Source organism: Rutidosis leptorrhynchoides, chromosome 2 (assembly GCF_046630445.1).
Source record: "Rutidosis leptorrhynchoides isolate AG116_Rl617_1_P2 chromosome 2, CSIRO_AGI_Rlap_v1, whole genome shotgun sequence".
Lineage (NCBI taxonomy): Eukaryota > Viridiplantae > Streptophyta > Magnoliopsida > Asterales > Asteraceae > Rutidosis > Rutidosis leptorrhynchoides.
Genome location: NC_092334.1, coordinates 682476510 through 682502423, shown reverse-complemented (window position 1 = coordinate 682502423; position 25914 = coordinate 682476510). Strand labels below are relative to the sequence as shown.

The window sequence follows — 25914 nt, the reverse complement described above, 5'->3', positions numbered from 1 at the left end:
TATGCTTACGGGTTAGTAATGTTCGCTTCTCACCAAAGTGAGAACAAGAACATCGGGCTACAACTATTAAACAAAACATTTCCACAAGTAACAGACTCAGTAGTTGGGGTGAGAAACAAGGTTTTTAGATTGTTATGGGACTGTTGGACATTACGTAACCCTCGTCCCTTTGATGACGTTACAACACGCTATCTTATCAACGGCCATAACGGTTATGTTCCACAAGACCAAGGATGGGAAGTAGTCCTAGTAAAACCAGAATGCATGACTTGTTTCTGGACGTATGAATTACGTGTCTTTATTGCCTTTGCTGAACGACTTGTGTACTAGCTAGAATTATCTTCACAACTATCTAGTATCAAAGTTATTGTGTGCTATATTTCATGCTTTATGTAAAATAAGCGGTATTGTAAGTTTGTAAAATATTGTATAAAAGTTTGAACGCGAAATATTATTATAATCAGTTTTTCATATAGAATTGTAGTAGTTGAATTGTATATTAGCTACTAAGTATGAACTTAACGGGTAGGTACTACCCGAATTTAAACTTATAAAACGCTAATATGAAGAAAAAGCTTTTATAAATGAGTTCATATTATGCTACGAAATACTATTAACTACTCTTAATATTCTGTATGATTAACTTGTTCCATTTAACTATTTTGAAGGAAATGGCACCGACTACTCGACACACCGTGAATATGAATGAAGAGGAATTCCGTACTTTTCTAGCTTCAAACATAGCCGCAGTACAGGTTGCGCTACATACCAACAATAACCTTGGATCTAGCAGTACAGGAAATCGTGTAGGATGCACCTACAAAGAATTCACTGCCTGCAAACCTTTGGAATTTGATGGAACCGAAGGACCGATCGAATTGAAACGGTGGACCGAGAAGGTCGAATCGGTGTTTGCCATAAGTAAGTGTACTGAAGAGGACAAAGTGAAGTATGCTACGCATACCTTCACAGGTTCTGCGTTAACATAGTGGAATACCTATCTAGAGCAAGTGGGACAAGATGATGCTTACGCACTACCGTGGTCAGCATTCAAGCACTTGATGAACGAGAAGTACCGTCCCAGAACCGAGGTCAATAAGCTCAAGACAGAACTTAGAAGGTTATGAACCCAAGAATTTGATATTACCACGTACGAAAGACGATTCACAGAATTATGCCTATTGTGTCCGGGAGCGTTCGAAGATGAGGAAGAAAAGATCGACGCGTTTGTGAAAGGATTACCAGAAAGAATTCAAGAAGATATAAGTTCAAACGAGCCCGCCTCCATATAACAGGCATGTAGAATGGCTCACAAACTAGTGAACCAGATTGAAGAAAGAATTAAAGAACAGATCGCTGAAGAGGCCAATGTGAAGCAAGTCAAAAGAAAGTGGGAGGAAAACGGTGATAAGAATCACCAATACAACAATAACAGCAATTACAACAATAATCGCAACAATTATCCCAACAATCGCAACATCAATCGCAACTACAACAAAAGGCCCAACAACAACAACAACAACAACAACAACAACAACAGCAGCAACTACAACAATCATCCCAACAACAATAACAACCGCAACAACAACAACAACAACAACAACAACAACAACAATCAAAAGCAGCTATGCCAAAGGTGTGAAAAGTATCACTCGGGGTTCTGCACCAAATTTTGAAACAAGTGTAAAAGAAATGGTCATAGCGCGGCGAAGTGTGAGGTCTACGGACCAGGGGTTAACAGAACGAAAGGAACAAATGGTGTCGGAATGAGTAATGGTGGAGCAAGTAGTGTCGGAGCAAGTTATGCCAATGTAGTTTGTTATAAATGTGGAAAACCGGGCCACATTATTAGAAATTTCCCGAACCAGGAGAACACGAATGGATAAGGCCGTGGAAGAGTTTTCAATATTAATGCGGCAGAGGCACAGGAAGACCCGGAGCTTGTTACGGGTACGTTTCTTATTGACAATAAATCTGCTTACGTTTTATTTGATTCGGGTGCGGATAGAAGCTATATGAGTAGAGATTTTTGTGCTAAATTAAATTGTCCATTGACGCCTTTGGATAGTAAATTTTTACTCGAATTAGCAAATGGTAAATTAATTTTAGCAGATAATATATGTCGGAATCGAGAAATTAAACTGGTTAGCGAAACATTTAAGATTGACTTGATACCAGTAGAGTTAGGGAGTTTTGATGTGATAATCGGTATGGACTGGTTGAAAGAAGTGAAAGCAAAGATCGTTTGTTACAAAAATGCAATTCGCATTATACGAGAAAAAGGAAAACCGTTAATGGTGTACGGAGAAAAGGGCAACACGAAGCTACATCTTATTAGTAATTTGAAGGCATAAAAACTAATAAGAAAAGGTTGCTATGCTGTTCTAGCACACGTCGAGAAAGTACAAACTGAAGAAAAGAGCATCAATGATGTTTCCGTCACAAAAGAATTTCCCGATTTATTTCCGAAAGAATTACCGGGATTACCCCCACATCGATCCGTTGAATTTCAAATAGATCTTGTACCAGGAGCTGCACCAATAGCTCGTGCTCCTTACAGACTCGCACCCAGCGAGATGAAAGAACTGCAAAGTCAATTACAAGAACTTTTAGAACGTGGTTTCATTCGACCAAGCACATCACCGTGGGGAGCTCCTGTTTTGTTTGTCAAGAAGAAAGATGGTACATTCAGGTTGTGTATCGACTACCGAGAGTTGAACAAACTTACCATCAAGAACCGCTACCCACTACCGAGAATCGACAACTTATTTGATCAACTACAAGGCTCGTCTGTTTATTCAAAGATTGACTTACGTTCCGGGTATCATCAAATGCGGGTGAAAGAAGATGATATTCCAAAGACTGCTTTTAGGACGCGTTATGGTCATTACGAGTTTATGGTTATGCCGTTTGGATTGACTAATGCACCAGCTGTGTTCATGGACCTTATGAACAGAGTGTGTGGGCCATATCTTGACAAGTTTGTCATTGTTTTCATTGATGACATACTTATTTACTCAAAGAATGACCAAGAACACGGTGAACATTTGAGAAAGGTGTTAGAAGTATTGGGGAAGGAAGAATTGTACCCTAAATTTTCAAAGTGTGCATTTTGGTTGGAAGAAGTTCAATTTCTCGGTCACATAGTGAACAAAGAAGGTATTAAGGTGGATCCGGCAAAGATAGAAACTGTTGAAAAGTGGGAAACCCCGAAAACTCTGAAACACATACGCCAGTTTTTAGGACTAGCTGGTTACTACAGAAGGTTCATCCAAGACTTTTCCAGAATAGCAAAACTCTTGACTGCATTAACGCATAAAGGGAAGAAATTTAAATGGAAGGATGAACAAGAGAAAGCATTTCAGTTATTGAAGAAAAAGCTAACTACGGCACCTATATTGTCATTGCCTGAAGGGAATGATGATTTTGTGATTTATTGTGACGCATCAAAGTAAGGTCTCGGTTGTGTATTAATGCAACGAACGAAGGTGATTGCTTATGCGTCTAGACAATTGAAGATTCACGAACAAAATTATACGACGCATGATTTGGAATTAGGCGCGGTTGTTTTTGCATTAAAGACTTAGAGGCACTACTTATATGGGGTCAAAAGTATTATATATACCGACCACAAAAGTCTTCAACACATATTTAATCAGAAACAACTGAATATGAGGCAGCGTAGGTGGATTGAATTGTTGAATGATTACGACTTTGAGATTCGTTACCACCCGGGGAAGGCAAATGTAGTAGCCGACGCCTTGAGCAGGAAGGACAGAGAACCCATTCGAGTAAAATCTATGAATATAATGATTCACAATAACCTTACTACTCAAATAAAGGAGGCGCAACAAGGAGTTTTAAAAGAGGGAAATTTAAAGGATGAAATACCCAAAGGATCGGAGAAGCATCTTAATATTTGGGAAGACGGAACCCGGTATAGGGCTGAAAGGATTTGGGTACCAAAATTTATAGATATGAGAGAAATGGTACTTATAGAAGCTCATAAAACCAGATACTCAATACATCCTGGAACGGGGAAGATGTACAAGGATCTCAAGAAACATTTTTGGTGGCCGGGTATGAAAGCCGATGTTGCTAAATATGTAGGAGAATGTTTGACGTGTTCTAAGGTCATAGCTGAGCATCAGAAACTATCAGGTCTACTTCAACAACCCGAAATCCCGGAATGGAAATGGGAAAACATTACCATGGATTTCATCACTAAATTGCCAAGGACTGCAAGTGGTTTTGATACTATTTGGGTAATAGTTGATCGTCTCACCAAATCAGCACACTTCCTGCCAATAAGAGAAGATGACAAGATGGAGAAGTTAGCACGACTGTATTTGAAGGAAGTCGTCTCCAGACACGGAATACCAATCTCTATTATCTCTGATAGGGATGGCAGATTTATTTCAAGATTCTGGCAGACATTACAGCAAGCATTAGGAACTCGTCTAGACATGAGTACTGCCTATCATCCACAAACTGATGGGCAGAGCGAAAGGACAATACAAATGCTTGAAGACATGCTACGAGCATGTGTTATTGATTTTGGAAACAGTTGGGATCGACATCTACCGTTAGCAGAATTTTCCTATAACAACAGCTACCATTCAAGCATTGAGATGGCGCCGTTTGAAGCACTTTATGGTAGAAAGTCCAGGTCTCCGACTTGTTGGAGTGAAGTGGGGGATAGACAGATTACGGGTCTGGAGATAATACAAGAAACTACCGAGAAGATCATCCAAATTCAACAACGGTTGAAAACCGCCCAAAGTCGACAAAAGAGCTACGCTGACATTAAAAGAAAAGATATAGAATTTGAAATTGGAGAGATGGTCATGCTTAAAGTTGCACCTTGGAAATGCGTTGTTCGATTTGGTAAACGAGGGAAATTAAATCCAAGGTATATTGGACCATTCAAGATTATTGATCGTGTCGGACCAGTAGCTTACCGACTTGAGTTACCTCAACAACTCGCGGCTGTACATAACACTTTCCACGTCTCGAATTTGAAGAAATGTTTTGCTAAAGAAGATCTCACTATTCCATTAGACGAAATCCAAATCAACGAAAAACTTCAATTCATCGAAGAACCCATCGAAATAATGGATCGTGAGGTTAAAAGACTTAAGCAAAACAAGATACCAATTGTTAAGGTTCGATGGAATGCTCGTAGAGGACTTGAGTTCACCTGGGAATGAGAAGATCAGATGAAGAAGAAATACCCGCACTTATTTCCAGAAGATACGTCAACACCTCCAACTGCTTAAAATTTCGGGACGAAATTTATTTAACGGGTAGGTACTGTAGTGACCCGAACTTTTCCATGTTTATATATATATTAAATGAAATTGTTATTTACATGATTAAGTGTTTCCAACATGTTAAGCAATCAAACTTGTTAAGACTTGATTAATTGAAATAGGTTTCATATAGACAATTGACCACCCAAGTTGACCGGTGATTCACGAACGTTAAAACTTGTAAAAACTATATGATGACATATATAAGGATATATATATAGTTAACATGATATTATGATAAGTAAACATATCATTAAGTATATTAACAATGAACTACATATGTAAAAATAAGACTACTAACTTAATGATTTTGAAACGAGACATATATGTAACGATTATCGTTGTAACGACATTTAATGTATATATATCGTATTAAGAGATATTTATACATCATAATATCATGATAATATAATAATTTAAAATCTCATTTGATATTATAAACATTGGGTTAACAACACTTAACAAGATCGTTAACCTAAAGGTTTCAAAACAACACTTACATGTAACGACTAACGATGACTTAACGACTCAGTTAAAATGTATATACATGTAGTGTTTTAATATGTATTCATACACTTTTTAAAGACTTCAAGACACTTATCAAAATACTTCTACTTAACAAAAATGCTTACAATTACATCCTCATTCAGTTTCATCAATAATTCTACTCGTATGCACCCGTATTCGTACTCGTACAATACATAGCTTTTAGATGTATGTACTATTGGTATATACACTCCAATGATCAGCTCTTAGCAGTCCATGTGAGTCACCTAACACATGTGGGAACTATCATTTGGCAACTAGCATGAAATATCTCATAAAATTACAAAAATATGAGTAATCATTCATGACTTATTTACATGAAAACAAAATTACATATCCTTTATATCTAATCCATACACCAACGACCAAAAACACCTACAAACACTTTCATTCTTCAATTTTCTTCATCTAATTTATCTCTCTCAAGTTCTATATTCAAGTTCTAAGTGTTCTTCATAAATTCCAAAAGTTCTAGTTTCATAAAATCAAGAATACTTCCAAGATTGCAAGTTTACTTCCAAGTTTTCTAAATCCATTCCAAGTAATCATCAAAGATCAAGAAACCTTTGTTACTTACAGTAGGTTATCTTTGTAATACAAGTTAATAATCATATTCAAACTTTAATTCAATTTCTATAACTATAACAATCTTATTTTGAATGGAAATCTTACTTGAAATTGTTTTCGTGTCATGATTCTGCTTCAAGAACTTTCAAGCCATCCAAGAATCCTTTGAAGCTAGATCCATTTTTCTCATTTCTAGTAGGTTTATCCAAGGAACTTGAGGTAGTAATGATGTTCATAACATCATTCGGTTCATACATAAAAAGCTGTCTTATTCAACGTTATAAACTTGTAATCACTAGAACATAGTTTAGTTAATTCTAAACTTGTTCGCAAATAAAGTTAATCTTTCTAAATAGACTTTTAAAATCAACTAAACACATGTTCTATATCTATATGATATGCTAACTTAATGATTTAAAACCCGGAAACACGATAAACACCATAAACTGGATATACGCCGTCGTAGTAAAACCGGGGGCTGTTTTGGTTGGGATAATTAAAAGATAAGAAGAACTTTGATTTAAAAGCTATACTTATGGAAAAATGATTTTTCTTATGAACATGAAACTATATCCAAAAATCATGGTTAAACTCAAAGTGAAAGTATGTTTTTCAAAATGGTCATCAAGATGTCGTTCTTTCGACGAAAATGACTACCTCTTTCAAAAACGACTTGTAACTTGTATTTCCAACTATAAAATTATACTTTTTATATTTAGATTCATAAAGTTAAGTTCAATACGAAACCATGGCCACTGGAATCACTCAAAACGGACTAGAAACGAAGAAATGGCGAGTAAAACAAGATTGATAAAAACTACTCATTTTACCTACGTGAAAGTTAGTAATAAATCTATTCCAACCATAACCTAATTAACTTATATTGTATATTATGTAATCTTGAGATACCATAGACACGTATACAATGTTTCGACCTATCATGTCGACCCATCTATATATATATTGCGGAACAACCATAAACACTCTATATGTGAATGTTGGAGTTAGCTATACAGGGTTGAGGTTGATTCCAAAATATATATATAGTTTTAGTTGTGATCAATACTGAGATACGTATACATTGGGTCGTGGATTGATTCAAGATAATATTTATCGATTTATTTCTGTACATCTAACTGTGGACAACTAGTTGTAGGTTACTAACGAGGACAGCTGATTTAATAAACTTAAAACATCAAAATGTATTAAAAGTTTTGTAAATATATTTTGAACATACTTTGATATATATGTATATATTGTTATAGGTTTGTGAATCAACCAGTGGTCAAGTCTTACTTCCCGATGAAGTAAAAATCTGTGAAAGTGAGTTATAGTCCCACTTTTAAAATCTAATATTTTTGAGATGAGAATACATGCAGGTTTTATAAATGATTTACCAAATAGACACAAGTACGTGAAACTACATTCTATGGTTGAATTATTGAAATCGAATATGCCCCTTTTTATTAAGTCTGGTAATCTAAGAATTAGGGAACAGACACCCTAATTGACGCGAATCCTAAAGATAGATCTATTGGGCCCAACAAGCCCCATCCAAAGTACCAGATGCTTTAGTACTTCGAAATTTATATCATATCCGAAGGGTGTCCCGGAATGATGGGGATATTCTTATATATGCATCTTGTTAATGTCGGTTACCAGGTGTTCACCATATAAATGATTTTTATCTCTATGTATGGGATGTGTATTGAAATATGAAATCTTGTGGTCTATTGTTATGATTTGATATATATAGGTAATAACTCACCAATATTTTTGTTAACGTTTAAAGCATGTTTATTCTCAGGTGAATACTAAGAGCTTCCGCTGTTGCATACTAAAATAAGGATAAGATTTGGAGTCCATATTTGTATGATATTGTGTAAAAACTGCATTCAAGAAACTGATTTCGATGTAACATATTTGTATTGTAAACCATTATGTAATGGTCGTGTGTAAACAGGATATTTTAGATTATCATTATTTGATAATCTACGTAAAGCTTTTTAAACCTTTATTTATGAAATAAAGGTTATGGTTTGTTTTAAAATGAATGCAGTCTTTGAAAAACGTCTCATATAGAGGTCAATACCTCGCAACGAAATCAATTAATATGGAACGTTTTTAATCAATAAGAACGTGACATTTCAATTCGTACCTTTGACAAAATATAGTCTTAAATTATCCATAAACTATAACACTAGAATTGTAACTTATACACTTGAGTGTTTTGGTCATTTACTTCTATAAATCGTCGTCTCACTATTTACGAATGTATATATAATATCAAATCATTTTATGACCAAGTTAATATATATTTTCTATATTAATAAACATGTGACGATCGCTCCAAATCCATATGGACGAACACGTCATTCATTGATTTCATTGCGAGGTATTTGACCTCTATGTGATACATTTTGTAACATTGTATTCGTTTGAAAAGGTATTTCATAAATGAATATATAAATTCCAGGTTTTTAACATCTGATGATTCCTACGTATAGACAATCACCATTTAAATGGTTTACAATAATACATCTGTTGACAATACAGTCAAAATAAGATACATGGTAATGGTTTGGTGAATGCAAGTTTCTTGTATATAGCATGTATGACTCCAAGCACATATCTTGTATCACGTATAAGCAAATAGCGGAAGACTTCTAGAAACCTGAGAATAAACATGCTTCAAGTGTCAACACAAAGGTTGGTGAGTTCATAGTTTTAATATTACACATAATCCGTATATCAATGTAGATTACAAAAGTTCAGTTGTTTTATTCAAAACGTTTATCAATAGGTTTTACATAAAAGGTGGATCACAAGATTTCAGTTGTTTCATCCGAAACGTTTATCAATCGGTTCTACAAAATTAACCACCCTGGTAACTAAACTTTAACGTTTATATAATTTGTACCCTTTGTATAATCATCTTAATAATACACGCAAACCAACGTGTACGCTTCTCAAATAGCATACGTCCGTTAAAAGGCTAGCGCTCTAGCTCGGACGGGGATATCAAGCCCTATGGATCCATATACTACTACTCGCGCCCACCAGTTCTTATAACTGGCAGTTAACAGTTACCAAAGCTAAGGGATTTTCGGTTCAAACTCAGTGTAGAATTTAGTATGTACTTGTATCCGTTGCGTTTAAAATAAAGTGCATGTATTCTCAGCCCAAAAATATATATTGAGTAAAAGGGATCATATGAAACTCACGCAAAATTAGTTTTAGCATTTGTATCCATTTAGTAATACAATTATAAAAGCATTGCATGTATTCTCAGCCCAAAAATATATTGAGTAAAAGGGATCATATGAAACTCACTGTTTTATATTGATATACAATATTGCAGGAAAGCACGTAGATGCATCGGAGATGATAAACACGAGGTTTGATTCACAAAAATACCCCCGAACATTACCCATAACCTCCTTGGTAATAACCCATATTTTCCTTAGCTCTAGCTCGCTCGGAAACTCGTTTTGAAAATTACTTGGACAGCACTCCGTCTTAATATTTTATGTACATTATTATTTTTGTATCGCAAAAATAATAACATTAATAATAAAAATAATAAGATTAATAATAATCTTATTAATAATAATAATAATAATAATAATAATATTAATAAATAAAATAAATACGGAGTAATATATGTTAAAATAGAAGCAGAATGATCGAGTTTTTATAGGTGTGGCCTGTCCCCAGACCCCATGCGATCGCATGGTTCTGAAGGCCATTGGCCATGCGATCGCATGGCCCATTTTTCCAGCTCACATAATTTTGTCCTAATGCTTGTCGACATAATTAAATAATATATATATAATATATAATTTAAATTAATTAATTATATATTATATTTTATTCCCGTGCATAGTTGATTTGTAATTTTTGTTCCGATAAGTCGTACGTCATCACTTGACTTATGTCCCGGTTCCGGTTTTTCGAATGTCCTTTCGTACCTTTAGAAAACTTGCATTTTACGTTTCGTGTCACGTACCTTTGTCAAAATATAGCCTTAAGTTATCCATAAACTATACCACTCAAAGTATATCTTAAACTTTAGAGTGTTTTGGTCATTTACTTCTATAAATCATCGTCTCACTATTTGTTAAAATACATTTTTAAAATAGTGTTTTAATGTAGCAAAGTTACTGTAGCAAAGTCATTTTTTACTGTAGCAATTCACTGTAGCAAAGTAAATTTTACTGTAGCAAATAGTGATTTTCGAAAACACTGTAGCATTTTGGGTACTGTAGCAATTTGAAAATACTGTAGCAAATTAGTGTTTTACTTGTTCATCTTAAACGTTTTAGTTAACTTATCTAAATATCAATCGAATCAATAATCGAATGTTACTATCGTTTACTAAATAACTTGAAATCATATATATTCAAATAGATATATAAACCAATAAGTTTAATGTACGGTAACATGCAATTAAAACTTTGTTACGTTTTCAAGTTATAGTATATATATGTATCTATTTACATATAATGGTTCGGGAATCGTTGAGAACAACTGAAGGGTATTTGAATAGTTTAAAATTTTTGAGATTCAGTTTTACAGACTTTACTTATCGTGTCGAAATCATTAATCATTTAAGATTAAGTTTAAATTTAGTCGAAATTTCCGGGTCATCACAAAACACGTTCTAAAATACACACCGCACGTTATTCATATAACTAATTCTAACAGTTAATATTTCTTATTATACATATTCAAATTACGTTATTTAAACAAAAATATGTTAACAATCAATTCTATACTATCTGAAAATGTTTTCACACATTTGAAACACAATTAATTGAATATTATACAGTTTAGTTTTCCACTAACTTTTATCTAACTTTCGTCATCAAACACTTTATCATTTATATCGTTAAAAATGAATGATTTCTCAAATCAGTGTGGACCTCACAACAGAGACCCGTAACAATATCATAATCATTAAGAGGCCTGATAAATATCTTTTAATTCAATCGTTTGGCATTATCTTTTAACTTCGTAGTTAAATATGTCAACTAGATATTCAAACCAATAAGTTTAAGGCACAGTATCATTCACTTAATACTTTTCTATGTTTTTAAGTTATAGTATGTATCTATGTACATATAATTGATTGTAAATTGTTGAGAACAATCGAAGGGTATTTGAATAGTTCAAGAATTTTGAGATTCAGTTTTACAGACTTTGTTTATCGTGTCAGAAACGTTAAAGATTAAGTTTAAATTTGGTCAGAAATTTTCGGGTCATCACAGTACCTACCCGTTAAAGAAATTTCGTCCCGAAATTTGAGTGAGGTCGTCATGGCTAACAATAAAAATGTTTTCATGATGAATATGAGTTGATAAATAGAGTTTTATCACCGTCGAATAATATGAATAAAACAATCTGATTACTCGAAGCGTATGAGAGAAGTTATCGTAAAAGAGTGAAATGAAGAATAAAGATTCGTCTTAACTTTTGACGTAGTAACGCTTGATTTTCGAAATTTAAGGAATAGAAAATCTTCATAATCTAAATAAGATTTGATTCTTCGGGAATTAAGGAGATTAAGATCTTCTTTAATTAAATGCGTAATCTGCCTTGATTGCTATGTCTGATATTTCACTATAAATTGACCTCTTCCGTTTCATTTATTTTCACCACTCCTATAAGCTTCTTCCTTATTTCATACTTCCTAATAGATTGTGAAAATGCTTAATCCAGTTCTGATTCTTGATATTTTCTTGGCTATCGTATCCTTCATTCTTCTTTTTCATCTGCCACCAGAGGAGGTTATTTTCTTCCATTATTACCTTGGGGTTATAGTGTTTTTCATTCTTCCATGTCTTTATATTGCGATACGCATTGATATACACGGTTTGTAATTTCGGGGTTGTTATCGGGCTTTATATTTTCCATTATATTTCGGAGATTCATGCTTTCATTTTCTCTTCCCAACCTTAAGTCAAGCGAATAATGGTCCAGAATTCGTAACTATACATTTCGGAATGAACATAGCTAATGTTCTAAGAAAGAAATTGTAATGGCACAATCTTGATTTGTCAAATTACCAGAATATCCGAAAAAGACCGAATCATCAAGAAAAATATTTTCTTGATATATTTAGAGTTTAAATAGAATGAAAGAGTTATGTAACATGGTTCATGATGGGGGTATGATCCGTGAATCTTTATCACGTTCCATTAGAAACTCAGCATGACTTACTGTAATATAATCACGTTGATCAAGTGTCATTATATTATACTAACGCATGCTTCAATTCCCAACACTACTTCAAAAACATCCATTTTTCGAAATTTTCAGGATTTAGAAACTAAAATAGTTTCTTTTATGATGTAATACAGATAGCGCAAAGAGATAAATGATTTCAGATAAGAATAGTTGCAAAAATATCTTCAGGAATATCGAAGATATTTATAATGAAAGATACGATAATATCGTAGAATTTCTAATATGGAAGAATGATGAAGAAGATTTGTTCGTAAAGGTTTAGATTCAGGAGCAAGGTATTCGTTAATGACTTCAGCAGACACTGAATCATTTGGATTCTTTGAAGGTAGGTTTAGTCATTGTGATTTGTCCACAACCTCCTTCATGGTTTGCTCAATTCGTTTTCCAGTACCAAATTTTCTCTTTTTCTGTGCTTTTCCAACACACTACTCTTTATCATCAAACTTTCGACTGTTAAAGTCGTTTACAGTTTTTGCTGCTTCATCAGCATTTTTCAAGATTTCGAGAACTAGTTCGTAGTTTAGGGTGTTTTTCAGAAACTTCACATTCGAAGTCTGTAAGTCTTGAAGGTAAACGTTATATGTATATATATAACTGTTGGCGAAAAATTGCTACGAAATTCAAAATACTGATTTGCTAATTCCCAGTAGTTGATATGACAATTGTTGTTACAAGCTGTATATGGGTACTTGATAGAGTTTCAATGAATAATTATCGTGATTTTTCGGAGAGGCTTAATGATCAATGAAGTTGTTGATAAGTTTACTGCTAATGTGGTGGAATATGAAAGGTTCCCCGGTAACAATGATGAAGGGGTAATCATTATAATAAGGCTTATTCAAATGAACAATTGAAGGTGATTTGCTGGAGTGGTGACAAAACTGTCTATTTTGAAAAGGGATTGAAAAGTTATTTTAGCTAATAAATGCCAAAGGGTCTGACACGGATACGTGTTAAACTATGACTTTGATTTCGAGGGTTTTTCAGGTACAAGACTACGGTAACATGTGGTTGGATCATCATCTCGATGGTTCATTATTTGAAGTGTCTTCAGGAATTTTGAGGGATTTGAACATAGATTGTAATCGTTAATATTCATATGATGTTCTAGAAATTTGAATGATACAAATACTTTTCTGGGTTCTATGATGTTCTAGCACGGTTTTGAAGTCAAAGTATAGCTTCGAAAGATGTAGGAATCTAAGAATGATGTCTGTTGTTAAATCTTGACTTGGATTTTGATTTGTCAAAATCAAAATATGTAATCAAATTTGGATGAGGATGGTTGCTTTGATTTTTATAAAAGAATATATATTGTTGTGAAAGTAGTGAGTATAGTTGATGATTTGTTGAATCAGAATCAAAGAATGTAACATATCAATTATGAATTTATATCTCTCGGGTATTACCTACCCGTTAAAATATTCTCACCATTAACAGTTTGTACAAAAGAATTTTCTTAATTACAATCTTTATGAAAATATACCTACATATATATTTTCCTTAGATGTAATCATGTTTTTAATGAGTTAACATAATATTAATCTCATCTAGTTTTCGACTAGGACTAGAATATATAATCTCTAAAACTTTTAGAAATTACATATTCTCTGCAAAATATTTCTTCGATGAAGTTATGAATCAATACTTCATCGTTTGTTGTTGTTGGTATTCCTTGGTATCTATGGTGCGTATGACATTAATGTTTGAGGTACAGATTGTGATGTTGAGGTGTGGGATGCGAATGTTGTTGTTGGTGGTACTGTTGCTGCCGGTGATGCTGCCGGTGCTTGTAACCTTTGCACCACATTCTCCAAAGCCACTACCCGAGCGTGAAGCTCGTTGACTTCTTCTATTACACCGGGGTGATTGTCGGTTCGGACGAGTGGACGAATAAGATCTAGAATTTGAAATAATATATAATCATGACGAGACACTCTGGAAATGAGAGAGAAAATGGTGTCTCGAATAGGTTCGCCGGTAAGTGCTTCAGGTTCTTCACCAAGAGGGCAATGTGGTGGATGGAAGGGATCACCTTCTTCTTGTCTCCAATGACTAAGTAGGCTACGAACCCATCTCAAATTCATCCAAAATAGGTGATGGCTGATTGGTTGATCCATTCCGATTACACTGTCTTCGGAATTCAGGTGAATATCCATATTGGAATAGCTGTCTAAGTTTAAGGAATTTGAACTAGATACGGGATCCATCTTGTATAATTAGGGAGATGATTTTTGATATGAATTAGATTATAGAATTTAGTTTGGTATTGTTCAATACATAATTTACATATGTATATATAATACCAAATTTCATAAATTACGGAGAAATTTTCGTAAGATGTCACGAAAAGTTTACAGTAACAGATACGCTAAGATATGAATTTTTGTCTATACACTATTTATGCAATAAATGCAGGAAAACGTGTCTAGACTTAAGAATGATAAGCATGTAATTTCCAAAAATGATAAGCAAAACTTTTAACATGCAGACACGGTCGAAGTCCAGACTTACTAATGCATCTTAACAACTATCAGTTAGACACACTCATGCAAGACCTGGTTTGCTAGGACCAACGCTCTGATACCAACTGTGACAATTGCTCCAAATCCATATGCGAGGTATTTGACCTCTATTGATACGTTTTATAAACATTGCATTCTTTTGAAAAGGCACACCATAAATGAATATTTAAATTAAAAGTTTTCGACATCTGATGATTTCTACATATAGACAATCACCTTAATACAATGGTTTACAATAATACTTCAGTTGACAATGCAGTCAAAATAAGATAGATGGTGATGATTTTGTGAATGCAGCGTTTTCTCGAATAAAGCATGTATGACTCCATGCATATAGCTTGTCTAACATATAAGCAAACAGCGGAAGACTTCTAGGAAACCTGAGAATAAACATGCTAACAAGTGTCAACACAAAGGTTGGTGAGTTCATAGTTTTAACGTTGCATATAATCTGTATATAAAGGTGGATCACAAGATTTCAGCTGTTTCATCCAGAAACGTTTATCAAAATATTCTACAAGATTGAGCACCCTGGTAACTAAACTTTAACATATATATAATAAGTACCCGTGTTTTAACATACATGCAACTAACATGTACAATACACGCAATCCAACGTGTACTAAACTCAAATAGCATACGTCTATTTTATAGTTCAGGCTAGGGTTTCTATACCTGGAATAGACGGGGATGTCAAGCCCTATGGATCCATATACTACTACTCGCGCCCACCAGTTCTTATAACTAGCAGTTACTAGTTACCAAAGCTAAGGGATTTTCGGTTTAAACTCGGTGTAGAATTTAATATGTACTTGTATCCATTGCGTTTAAAATAAAGTGCATGTATTCTCAGCCCAAAAATATAGATTGCAAAAGCAATTAAAAAGGGAGCAAATGAAACTCACCTTAGCAGCATATAAAGTCGTTCACCAAAATGCGATCGAAACTCGAAATGCAAAATTAACCGTAGATTTCAACCTAGAGAACATATGTTGGTCAATAAATGTCTATCAAGCTAGGTCTGGTAATAGTGTATCACAATCCTAATGCTCGAGATCGACATACAAAAGTTATCCAAAGTCGTTTCAAAAAGTCAATTTTGACAATAGTTCAACAAAACGAGACGTGCTTTATATAAGAATTCATTTACTCGGCTGGTTATATTTAAAAATCTATTTTATCAATCTCGTAAACAAGTTGTTTAAATCTTAATTGCAGATTCAAAAGCAATTTCAATTAACGTCAATCATAATTCAGTTGATCATATCTTTTAATCCGCTCATCGAAACTATTCGATATCTAAATGAAAAGTTATTGATTTTTCGCCAGCTTTCCAAAAACATGCATATCATATACCTTTTATCAATAATATATGTATTTAATTCGTGATTCATCATAAACTGTTTAACAACCAAATTTATAAATATATATACTCGAGCACTAGACATGGATACACAATTAATATATAAAAGATAAGATATGAATGATCACGTATCAATATTGTGATTCAATATTGCAGGAAAGTACGTAAACGTAATAGAGATGATAAACACTAGGTTTGATTTGCAAACAATACCCACGAACATTACCCATAACCTCCATAGCTATAACCCATAATTTCTTTAGCTCTATCCCGCTCGAAAAACCATTTTGAAAGTGACACGCTCAAGACCTCGTCGTAGTATTTTATGTATAATACTAATACTACTAATAATAACAAGATTAATAATATTAATCTTAATAATAATAATAATAAAAATAAAAATAATAATAATAATAATAATAATAATAATAATAATAATAATAATAATAATAATAATAATAATAATAATAAATATAAGTATATATAGAGAGAAAGATCGAGGTTGAGAAAGAAATGAATCAGAAACAGAAACATATCGAGCTTAAATAGGTGTGGTCCGATTTTCCCCCCATGCGATCGCATGGTTTGAAGGGCACTAGGCCATGCGATCGCATGGCCAGCTGTATCCAGCCTGGTTCCTTTATTTGTTTATTCGTCGACATATTAATTAATTATATTTATAATATATTTAATTTATATAATTAATTATATATTATATTAAATTCACGCGCATAGTTGACTTGTAATTTTCGTTTCGATAAGTCGTACGTCGTACGTCGTCACTCGACTTATGTCCTGGTTCCGGTTTTTCGAACGTCCTTTCGTACACTGAGAAAACTTGTATTTTACATTTCGTGATTCGTACCTTTGACAAAATATAGTCTTAAATTATCCATAAACTATACCACTAGAATTGTAACTTATACACTTGAGTGTTTTGGTCATTTACTTCTATAAATCGTCGTCTCGCTATTTACGAATGTATATATAATATCAAATCGTTTTATGACTAAATTAATATATATTTTCTATATTAATAAACACGTTCTAAAATACACATCGCAATTTATTCATATAACTAATTCTAACGGTTAATATTTCTTATTATACATATTCAAATTACGTTATTTAAACAAAAAATGTTAACAATCAATTCTATACGATCTGAAAACGTTTTCACACATTTGAGACACAATTAATTGAATATTATGCAGTTTAGTTTTCCACTAACTTTTATCTAACTTTCGTCATCAAACACTTTATCATTTATATCGTTAAAAATGAATGATTTCTCAAATCAGTGTGGACCTCACAACAGAGACCCGTAACAATATCATAATCATTAAGAGGCCTGATAAATATCTTTTAATTCAATCGTTTGGCATTATCTTTTAACTATATAGTTAAATATATCAACTAGATACTCAAAACAATAAGTTTAAGGCACAGTATCATTCACTTAATACTTTGCTATGTTTTCAAGTTATAGTATGTATCTATTTACATATAATTGTTTGTGAATTGTTGAGAACAATCGAAGGGTATTTGTATAGTTCAAGAATTTTGAGATTCAGTTTTACAGACTTTGTTTATCGTGTCGGAAACGTTAAAGATTAAGTTTAAAATTGGTCAGAAATTTCCGGGTCATCACAATTGAGGATGACAGTTTTTTCTTTTTCTTATTTAATTTGCATTCCCTACTTGTACATATTGCCATTAAAGTTGTAAATTTATTTATTTCATTAATTTTGTGGAGTATGTGATAGAGAGAGAGTATGTCATTGTTGACGATGGTGTGTTATGTGAGTGTTATGGAGGAAGTGGTGAAAAATGTGGAGAGAGAAAGGTGACGTGGCACTGAAAAAATTTGAGAAAATATGTCATAGTTGGAAGTGGTCGTATAAGTTCATATACTACTACTACTTCTGTTACCAATTATTATTTGAGTAAATTTTACATTATTTTAAATATTGATTATGTTGTTGCATTAAGTATCAATCTTAACATACAATCCTTCATGATCAAACATTTGAACATTCAATTTCTTTGTCTTATTTTGCCCAACGTGAGATATGGCTTAAACATTTCATGATTACATTTATTGTCAATCCACTCTATAAAACTAAGGCCAAAATCAAACATCTAACACATACACACAAAAAAACCTTCAAAAATGGAGTTTCTCAGTCTATGCATATCCTTCATAGTAATCTTAGTTTCATATCTTTTGGCAACCCGGTTCCATCACAAATTCTCCAACTTACCACCCACAATCTTCCCAACCATCCCGATCATCGGCCATCTCTACCTTCTCAAACATCCTCTCTATCGAACCCTTGCTAAAATCTCGGCCAAACGCGGGCCCATCGTCCTCCTCCACTTTGGGACCCGCCGCGTCCTCTTAATCGCCTCCCCTTCAGCCTCTGAGAAATGTTTCACAAAAAATAACATCATTTTTGCCAACCGCCCTCGCATGCTAGTTGGAAAAATCATTGCCAACAACTACACAAGCCTCGGTTCGTCTTCAAATGGAGACAATTGGCGCAACCTTAGACGCATTGCTTTGATCGAGATCTTATCTATTCATCGTCTTAACGAATTTCATGACATACGTGAAGAAGAAGGCAGACTTTTGATACGTAAATTGCTACTTCTTGATCATTCATCACACGTGGATGTGAAGTCAGCTTTGTACGAGTTGACGTTAAATGTGATGATGCGAATGATCTCGGGAAATAGATATTTCGGTGGTGATGTTAATCTTGAGGTTGATGAACAAGGCAAGCGATTTACGCAGATTCTAAATGAGTTGTTTTTGCTGGCCGGAGCTGCAAATCTTGGTGATTACATGCCGATATTGAGGTGGTTTGGAGTAAATGGATTGGAAAAAAAGTTAATAGCGTTGAACGAAAAGAAAGATGAATTTTTTCAAGGATTGATTGATTACTTAAAGAGGTAATTGCAGAATTTTGTCTCTTGACAAACCATTATATTCTAAAAAACTTCATCAACCTTTCTTAATTACTTGTCATTTTGCTAATGGAAGTATATTGCCTTTTGAAACATTGTTACAACTCAAATGAACTAGTTTGAGTCTAGTTTGAACCTAATGATCGTTGTTACAATTTTGACTAGCTTGAACTAATCACATTTTCATACATGCAATGGTACGTAGAAATAATGGGAGAGCAACTCTTTAATTGAAACTTCAATGACCATTATTAATATGTTTAAATGACATTATGTACTAGGATAAAAAGATATAACACTTGTGTGTTTAATCTAAATTTGGCTTAAAATGTCATTAAGATGTCATTAGATGTGATTAGCAAAAATTAACATCTTATGGTTCAAAACTCCTTTGAGATCAAAGAGGACAACTATTATAAGTATGTTTAAAAAGGTTTTATAAATTATAGATGCCTCAAAGTGGTCTAACTTAAAGTGGATGAATTTGGTAACAGAGAAAACTGCGGTCGAACTGCGGTCGGCCGTGAGGTTAGCCGTAGATTGACAGTTTTAGAAAAACTTGAATTTGTTGGTACAGGACACACACGGTCAGTTTCACAGTCGATCGTGGTGCAGCCGTGTATCATTTTTACCAAGATGATTACTTATGCATTGGTCTTTTGCTACAGATAGTTTAGGCTTATGAAGTCATGTCGTCTTACATATGATTAACCACTTATTTCTTTTGTGTCATCATCAAAACAAAGTGATTAATTTTTGAATATTATTATTGGAATCTTAACCAACAACAGCAACAACAAAACTCAATACCAGATGAGTGGTGTATGGGAGAGATTGCGTAACCTTGTGTCTAGGTATAAGTTCATATACTACTACAGTACTACTTACCTCTGTTACCGATTATTATTTGAGTAAACTTTACATGATTTAAAATATCGAATATGTTGTTGCATTAAGTATCAATCTTAACATATAATCCTTCATGATCAAACATTTGAACATTCGATTTCTTTGTCTTATTTTGCCCAACGTAAGATATGGCTTAAACATTTCATGATTACTTTATTGTCAATCCACTCTATAAAACTAAAGCCAAAATCAAACATCTAACACATACACAAAAAAACCTTCAAAAATGGAGTTTCTCAATCTATACATATCCTTCATAGTCAACCCGGTTCCATCGCAAATTCTCCAACTTACCACCCACAATCTTCCCAACCATCCCAATCATCGGCCATCTCTACCTTCTTAAACATCCTCTTTATCGAACCCTAGCCAAAATCTCGGCCAAACGCGGGCCCATCGTCCTCCTCTTCTTTGGGTCCCGCCGCGTCCTCTTAATCTCCTCCCCTTCAGCCTCTGAAGAATGTTTCACAAAAAACGACATCATTTTTGCTAACCGCCCTCGCATGCTATTTGGAAGAATCATTGGCAACAACTACACAAGCCTAGGTTCGTCTTCATATGGAGACAACTGGCGCAACCTTAGACGCATTGCTTCAATCGAGATCCTATCTATTCATCGTCTTAACGAGTTTCATGACACACGTGCAGAAGAAGGCAGACTTTTGATACGTAAATTGCTACTTCTTGATCATTCTTCACATGTGGATGTGAAGTCGGCTTTATACGAGTTGACGTTAAATGTGATGATGCGAATGATCTCGGGAAATATATATTTCGGTGGTGATGTTAATCTTGAGGTTGATGAACAAGGCAAGCGATTTACGCAGATACTAAATGAGTTGTTTTTGCTGGCCGGAGCTGCAAATCTTGGTGATTACATGCCGATTTTGAGGTGGTTTGGAGTAAATGGATTGGAACAAAAGTTAATAGCGTTGAACAAAAAGAAAGATGAATTTTTTCAAGGATTGATTGAACAATATAGGAAACCGAAAGTTGTAAACAAGAAGAAGACGTTGATTGAAGATTTATTATCGTTACAAGAATCGGATCCAAACTACTACACGGATGAAATGATCCGAAACTTCTTTATGGTAACATCATTATTTGCGTTCTAATTTTCAATATTTTTGGTCAATTTTTTTTTTTTTGTTTTTTTTTTTTTTTTTAAAATTTGGGAGCTATGTTTGAGAGAATACTTTGAACCTTGCATTAGTTGTCCATATCCTAAATGCTAGTAGATGAAAGAGAGTGATCAAATAACTTATTAGCCAGCAGGCAACCTTTTGTTATATAATCCAAATGAAAACATTCAAAATGAAGTATTCAACATGCTTATCTAAAATTAAGCATACAAGACCAGTGGTTAAGATCTTAATCTTTTTGCAAGAGGTCTCTTGTGCAGAAACGGGCAGAAACGTTCACAGGATAACACAATTAGGCCGCATACATCTTTGTACAAATATTCGCCCTAAAATGCTATTTTTTTAACAACAAACACGTGCACACACTCTTTTTGTTCACGACGGGACTCGAACTCACAACCTCAAGGTTCAAGGTCGATGAGTTCTCTAGGCTTGTGTAACTGTTTATGGGGTGCTTAATTAAATAGTGATATATTGATGGCAGTTGATAATAATCAAATAAGTGGGATAATTATTGATTCTTTTTACATGCCACTTTTGAAATCAACTTACGGTACGCAATGAAGTGTCTTTCTTGTCCATTTTGGCTGTCACTTTTGACTTGACTTCTAAATGAGTACTCAAACCTTGATAACATAGATTAACTTGTTTATACGTCCCATGAACTATAATCATCAAAATACGTTCTTGCTTCGATTTAATAGACTTGTTTGTAACTTGATATGCAACTAAATTGGATTTTGATGTGTGTGATTAGAATCTAGTAGCCGCTGGCATAGATACTTCAGCCGGAACTATGGAATGGGCTTTATCTCTGTTGCTAAACAACCCACAAGTTCTAAAAAAGGCACAAAATGAAATTGATGGATACATTAACAAAGATAGACTAATCGAAGAATCAGACATAGTAAATCTACCTTATCTTCGTTGTATAATAAATGAAACGTTACGATTGTACCCTCCAGGCCCTTTACTAGTTCCTCACGAGTCATCAAAAGATTGTATCATTGGAGGCTATAACATCACTAGTGGGACCATGTTGCTTGTTAATCAATGGGCCATATATCATGATCCCAAATTATGGACCGACCCTGAAAAGTTTAACCCAGAAAGGTTTGAAGGGTGTGAAGGAACTAGAGATGGGTTCAAGCTAATGCCATTTGGGTCCGGAAGGAGGAGTTGTCCAGGGGAAGGGTTGGCTGTTCGTGTGATTGGGTCGACTTTGGGGTTGTTGATTCAATGCTTTGATTGGGAACGGCTAAGTGATGAGATGGTTGATATGACTGAAGGTCCTGGACTAACTATGCCAAAGACTGAACCATTGGTAGCAAAGTGCAAACCACGTCTAGAGATGCAGAATCTATTATCAAAGTTGTTAGTCGACTAGCCAACCTGTCCTTAATTTGAAGGTGTAGCCACATTTAAAATCACAAATATTGTATAATATTGTCACAATTGCAAATCTGGGCCGTTGGTCACGGAATCAAAGGCTGAAATAAATTTAAGCTCATATGTAGCTTAATCTTGTTAATATAAATTTAATGTAATGCACTCAACTTTGAATCAATATGCAAGCTTGTCTTATTACATTTTACTTACTAAATCAAACTTTCTTACACAACAATCATCTACTGATCAACTAATCAACTTCCATGTTCCATATAAAGTTTACTATTTAAAAGAATAATTACAGTAACTAGTCAAAGCTTGTGTTTACAGGGTCAAAATACCCAAACAAAGTCAGCCCATCATTCAAAGTAACATCGAGCAAATCAACCCTGTGTCAAGTTCATAGACAAATTCATCTCGTTTCATATCATTGAATGTGATTCTTCATGTAGTCAGATATACCCTTTATCGGTGACCAAAAACTATCATTCTCTGATGTTGTCGAAAAAGGAAGCTGGGATCACCATAGGAGAAGACAGTTCACTTACACATTTGAACTGCCATTAGAAAAAACAGATTATATCAGCTTTAGAACTATCTAAACAAGAAAGTGTAACATGTTGACAAAATCATTTAAAAATACAAGCTTAAATGTTGTACAAACCTTATGTTGCTTATACTTTTCTCGTATTGCCACCAAATTAGCAGCTCTTCTACTCGATTGCAAATCGTGTAAAATCTTAACACATTCTTTCAGATCGGACGACTTATACCCTGAGAGCTTTTCCAAAGCCAAATTCTGTAGAACCAATAACACAGTCACTTATATATCACATATAATTTACATACCAACAAAATTTGATTGTTATAAATCTTAATTTACTTACCCATGGATGTGAATTTGGGTTGAGAATAAATCTTGAAAGAAATGTGACAGATGCAGCTACCATGGATGGCAAAAACTTGATGCAACTATATTCTAACAAACTCAATTCTGCTAAATAATAACTCAAGAACTCCAACTTCAAACTGGTCTGCAAAATGCAACATAAACACATTAATAAACCATTCCATTTTATAACAAATCAATTACTAAACACAAAGCGAGTCAAAGTTTACATCATAATCTTCTTGACCAATGCTAATAAATCTTCTAAGAAACGTTTTAACTGTAGGATTTCCCATTTCAAACCTAAGCGTTTTCAGCACCTCGGCTTCCATCTTCACTACTTCTTGCTTCGCATACGTATTATCAGTTATGTCACAGAAATCTTCAGTTTGCGGAGGAGTAATTTCTTCATACTTTCTGTTCATCACAAAACACAATTTAATTTCATGAAATCAAAATTCAATTAAATCATTTACTAATAGTAACACTTACGCAGCAATGAGCATTGACGAAACACCTAGAAGTTGCAGTCTCTGTCGATTAAGTACATTCACCGATAAGAATCGATCGATATACGAAATTGTGAGATACAAAGTATCTGGAAGAAGTTTGTATTCCCCTGCAACTTCAACCAACCAATCAACCAAAACACTCCTCATATTCACAGTCACATCTCTTTGCACTTTCTCAATATAATCTCCTAATGGCCTTCTCTTTACCTCCATCTGAATTTATAATATCCGAATTTCAATAAATAAATAAATAAATTTTTTATAATGAGCAATAAATCAAACAGTTAGGTACCTAACAGTTACATTAACATATAACTACTCTGAAATAAACAATAGCACACAGGTTAATTTAATTTCTAAATTAGTTTTGAAACCCTAGAAAATGTACCTCCATGTTACGAAGATAATCGTAAATATCCGAATCGTAAGTTTCGCACATCTGCAGATCCAATGAAGCATCTTCAAGTTTTTCAACTGATAACTCATTATTTGTAAGTACAGGTTTCTTCAGGTTCTTATTCTGTATGCATTTCGTCTTCGGAAGTTTGTCGTGAGATCTCAAAATCGAATTATTCGACAACTCGCCTAACACGACTCGTTTTTTGTTCGCAGGTTGCGATAGCGATTCAATTGCTTCCATTGCTCGTTTTTTAGCCAATCGAGTAACTCGAACACCGCAGTTCTCCTGGTCCGCCATTGATCAGTAGTGGTAGTTGATTGATTAATGGCAGAAACACAGGAGAGAAGATGCTGGTGATTGATGGTGAGGAATATAAGTGAAAGTGTGTGATACTGATATAGAGAATGAAATACCGCCATTTTTAAAAATATTTGAGGTTTTGAAGGGAAAAAATGGAGGGTGAAAATATTTGAGATGAATATTTTGAAGAGTAGTGAAACTAGGATGTGGGTCCCAGGATTATGATTTGTTGAAATTTGAAATGAAATTTAGTTTTGGGGTTTGGACACCGGCGGGTTTTAGAAATTGAAACCGGGTTTAGATTGTGATTTTGCCTTTTGTGATAACGTTGAATTGGATCTAGTTTTTTATTTTGCTTTTGGTCACTTTTTTTGCAGCTTTGTACATTTTAGCCCCCTCGATTTGGATTGCTTGTAGTTCCATATAGGGATGGCAATGGATACCCAATCCAGTGGATATCCATCCGATCCACCCGATTATTCGTGGATATGGACGATCTAAATGGATATGGATATGGATGTGGATGAAAAAATTTCATCCATGGATGAACCAGCTTTCACCCGAAATAACTAAATATATAAATTTATCACTCAAATTAGTATCATTTATGTAGTGATATTTCATTAATTATATTCATATTCATCTTTTTTTATATTTTTACTAAAAATATAAGTTTTTTCTTATATTTTGTTTTGTTTAAGTAATCAAATGTATTTATCGTACTTTGGTGGTTCAAATGTGATTCCATGTAACTAAAAGTAAGCAACTTACATGTCGATATCTTTACACGTTTAATAGGTTATCTATTGAATATTTGTTATATAGATTAGTAAAATGTGAC

General features: G+C 33.9%; 2 protein-coding genes across 3 annotated transcripts; one reads left to right on the top strand and one right to left on the bottom strand.

Annotated features, from left to right (window-relative positions):
* The first annotated feature begins 18735 nt into the window (after positions 1 to 18735).
* On the top strand, positions 18736 to 22970 carry LOC139890312 (cytochrome P450 81Q32-like). The gene is made up of 3 exons (XM_071873201.1): positions 18736 to 19517; positions 21424 to 21532; positions 22341 to 22970. The coding sequence occupies exons 1-3, from the start codon at positions 18736 to 18738 to the stop codon at positions 22968 to 22970; spliced, it is 1521 nt and encodes a 506-aa protein (XP_071729302.1).
* Positions 22971 to 23288: 318 nt separating this feature from the next.
* LOC139893995 (G2/mitotic-specific cyclin C13-1-like) lies at positions 23289 to 25070 on the bottom strand. Of its 2 annotated transcripts, none has more exons than XM_071877199.1 (6): positions 24762 to 25070; positions 24354 to 24580; positions 24092 to 24278; positions 23860 to 24006; positions 23637 to 23771; positions 23289 to 23529 (listed from the first exon to the last, which is right to left on the bottom strand). In XM_071877199.1, the coding sequence occupies exons 1-6, from the start codon at positions 25068 to 25070 to the stop codon at positions 23458 to 23460; spliced, it is 1077 nt and encodes a 358-aa protein (XP_071733300.1). In that variant the 3' UTR covers positions 23289 to 23457. The 2 variants fall into 2 exon arrangements, with proteins under 2 accessions (XP_071733300.1, XP_071733301.1); XM_071877200.1 differs by having other exon boundaries at positions 23860 to 23994.
* Positions 25071 to 25914: the final 844 nt, after the last annotated feature.

What these genes read in the sequence shown, in the direction of transcription:
- LOC139890312 (XM_071873201.1), top strand. Translation starts at nt 18,736, where the DNA reads ATGGAGTTTCTCAGTCTATGCATATCCTTCATAGTAATCTTAGTTTCA. An exon ending in TTGATTGATTACTTAAAGAG is followed by an intron (nt 19,518 to 21,423) that starts GTAATTGCAGAA and finishes TGAACAATATAG; the next exon opens with GAAACCGAAAGTTGTAAACA. An exon ending in TGATCCGAAACTTCTTTATG is followed by an intron (nt 21,533 to 22,340) that starts GTAACATCATTA and finishes GTGTGTGATTAG; the next exon opens with AATCTAGTAGCCGCTGGCAT.
- LOC139893995 (XM_071877199.1), bottom strand. Translation starts at nt 25,070, where the DNA reads ATGGCGGACCAGGAGAACTGCGGTGTTCGAGTTACTCGATTGGCTAAA. An exon ending in ATTATCTTCGTAACATGGAG is followed by an intron (nt 24,581 to 24,761) that starts GTACATTTTCTA and finishes ATTCAGATGGAG; the next exon opens with GTAAAGAGAAGGCCATTAGG. An exon ending in ACCCAAATTCACATCCATGG is followed by an intron (nt 23,772 to 23,859) that starts GTAAGTAAATTA and finishes TTGGTTCTACAG; the next exon opens with AATTTGGCTTTGGAAAAGCT.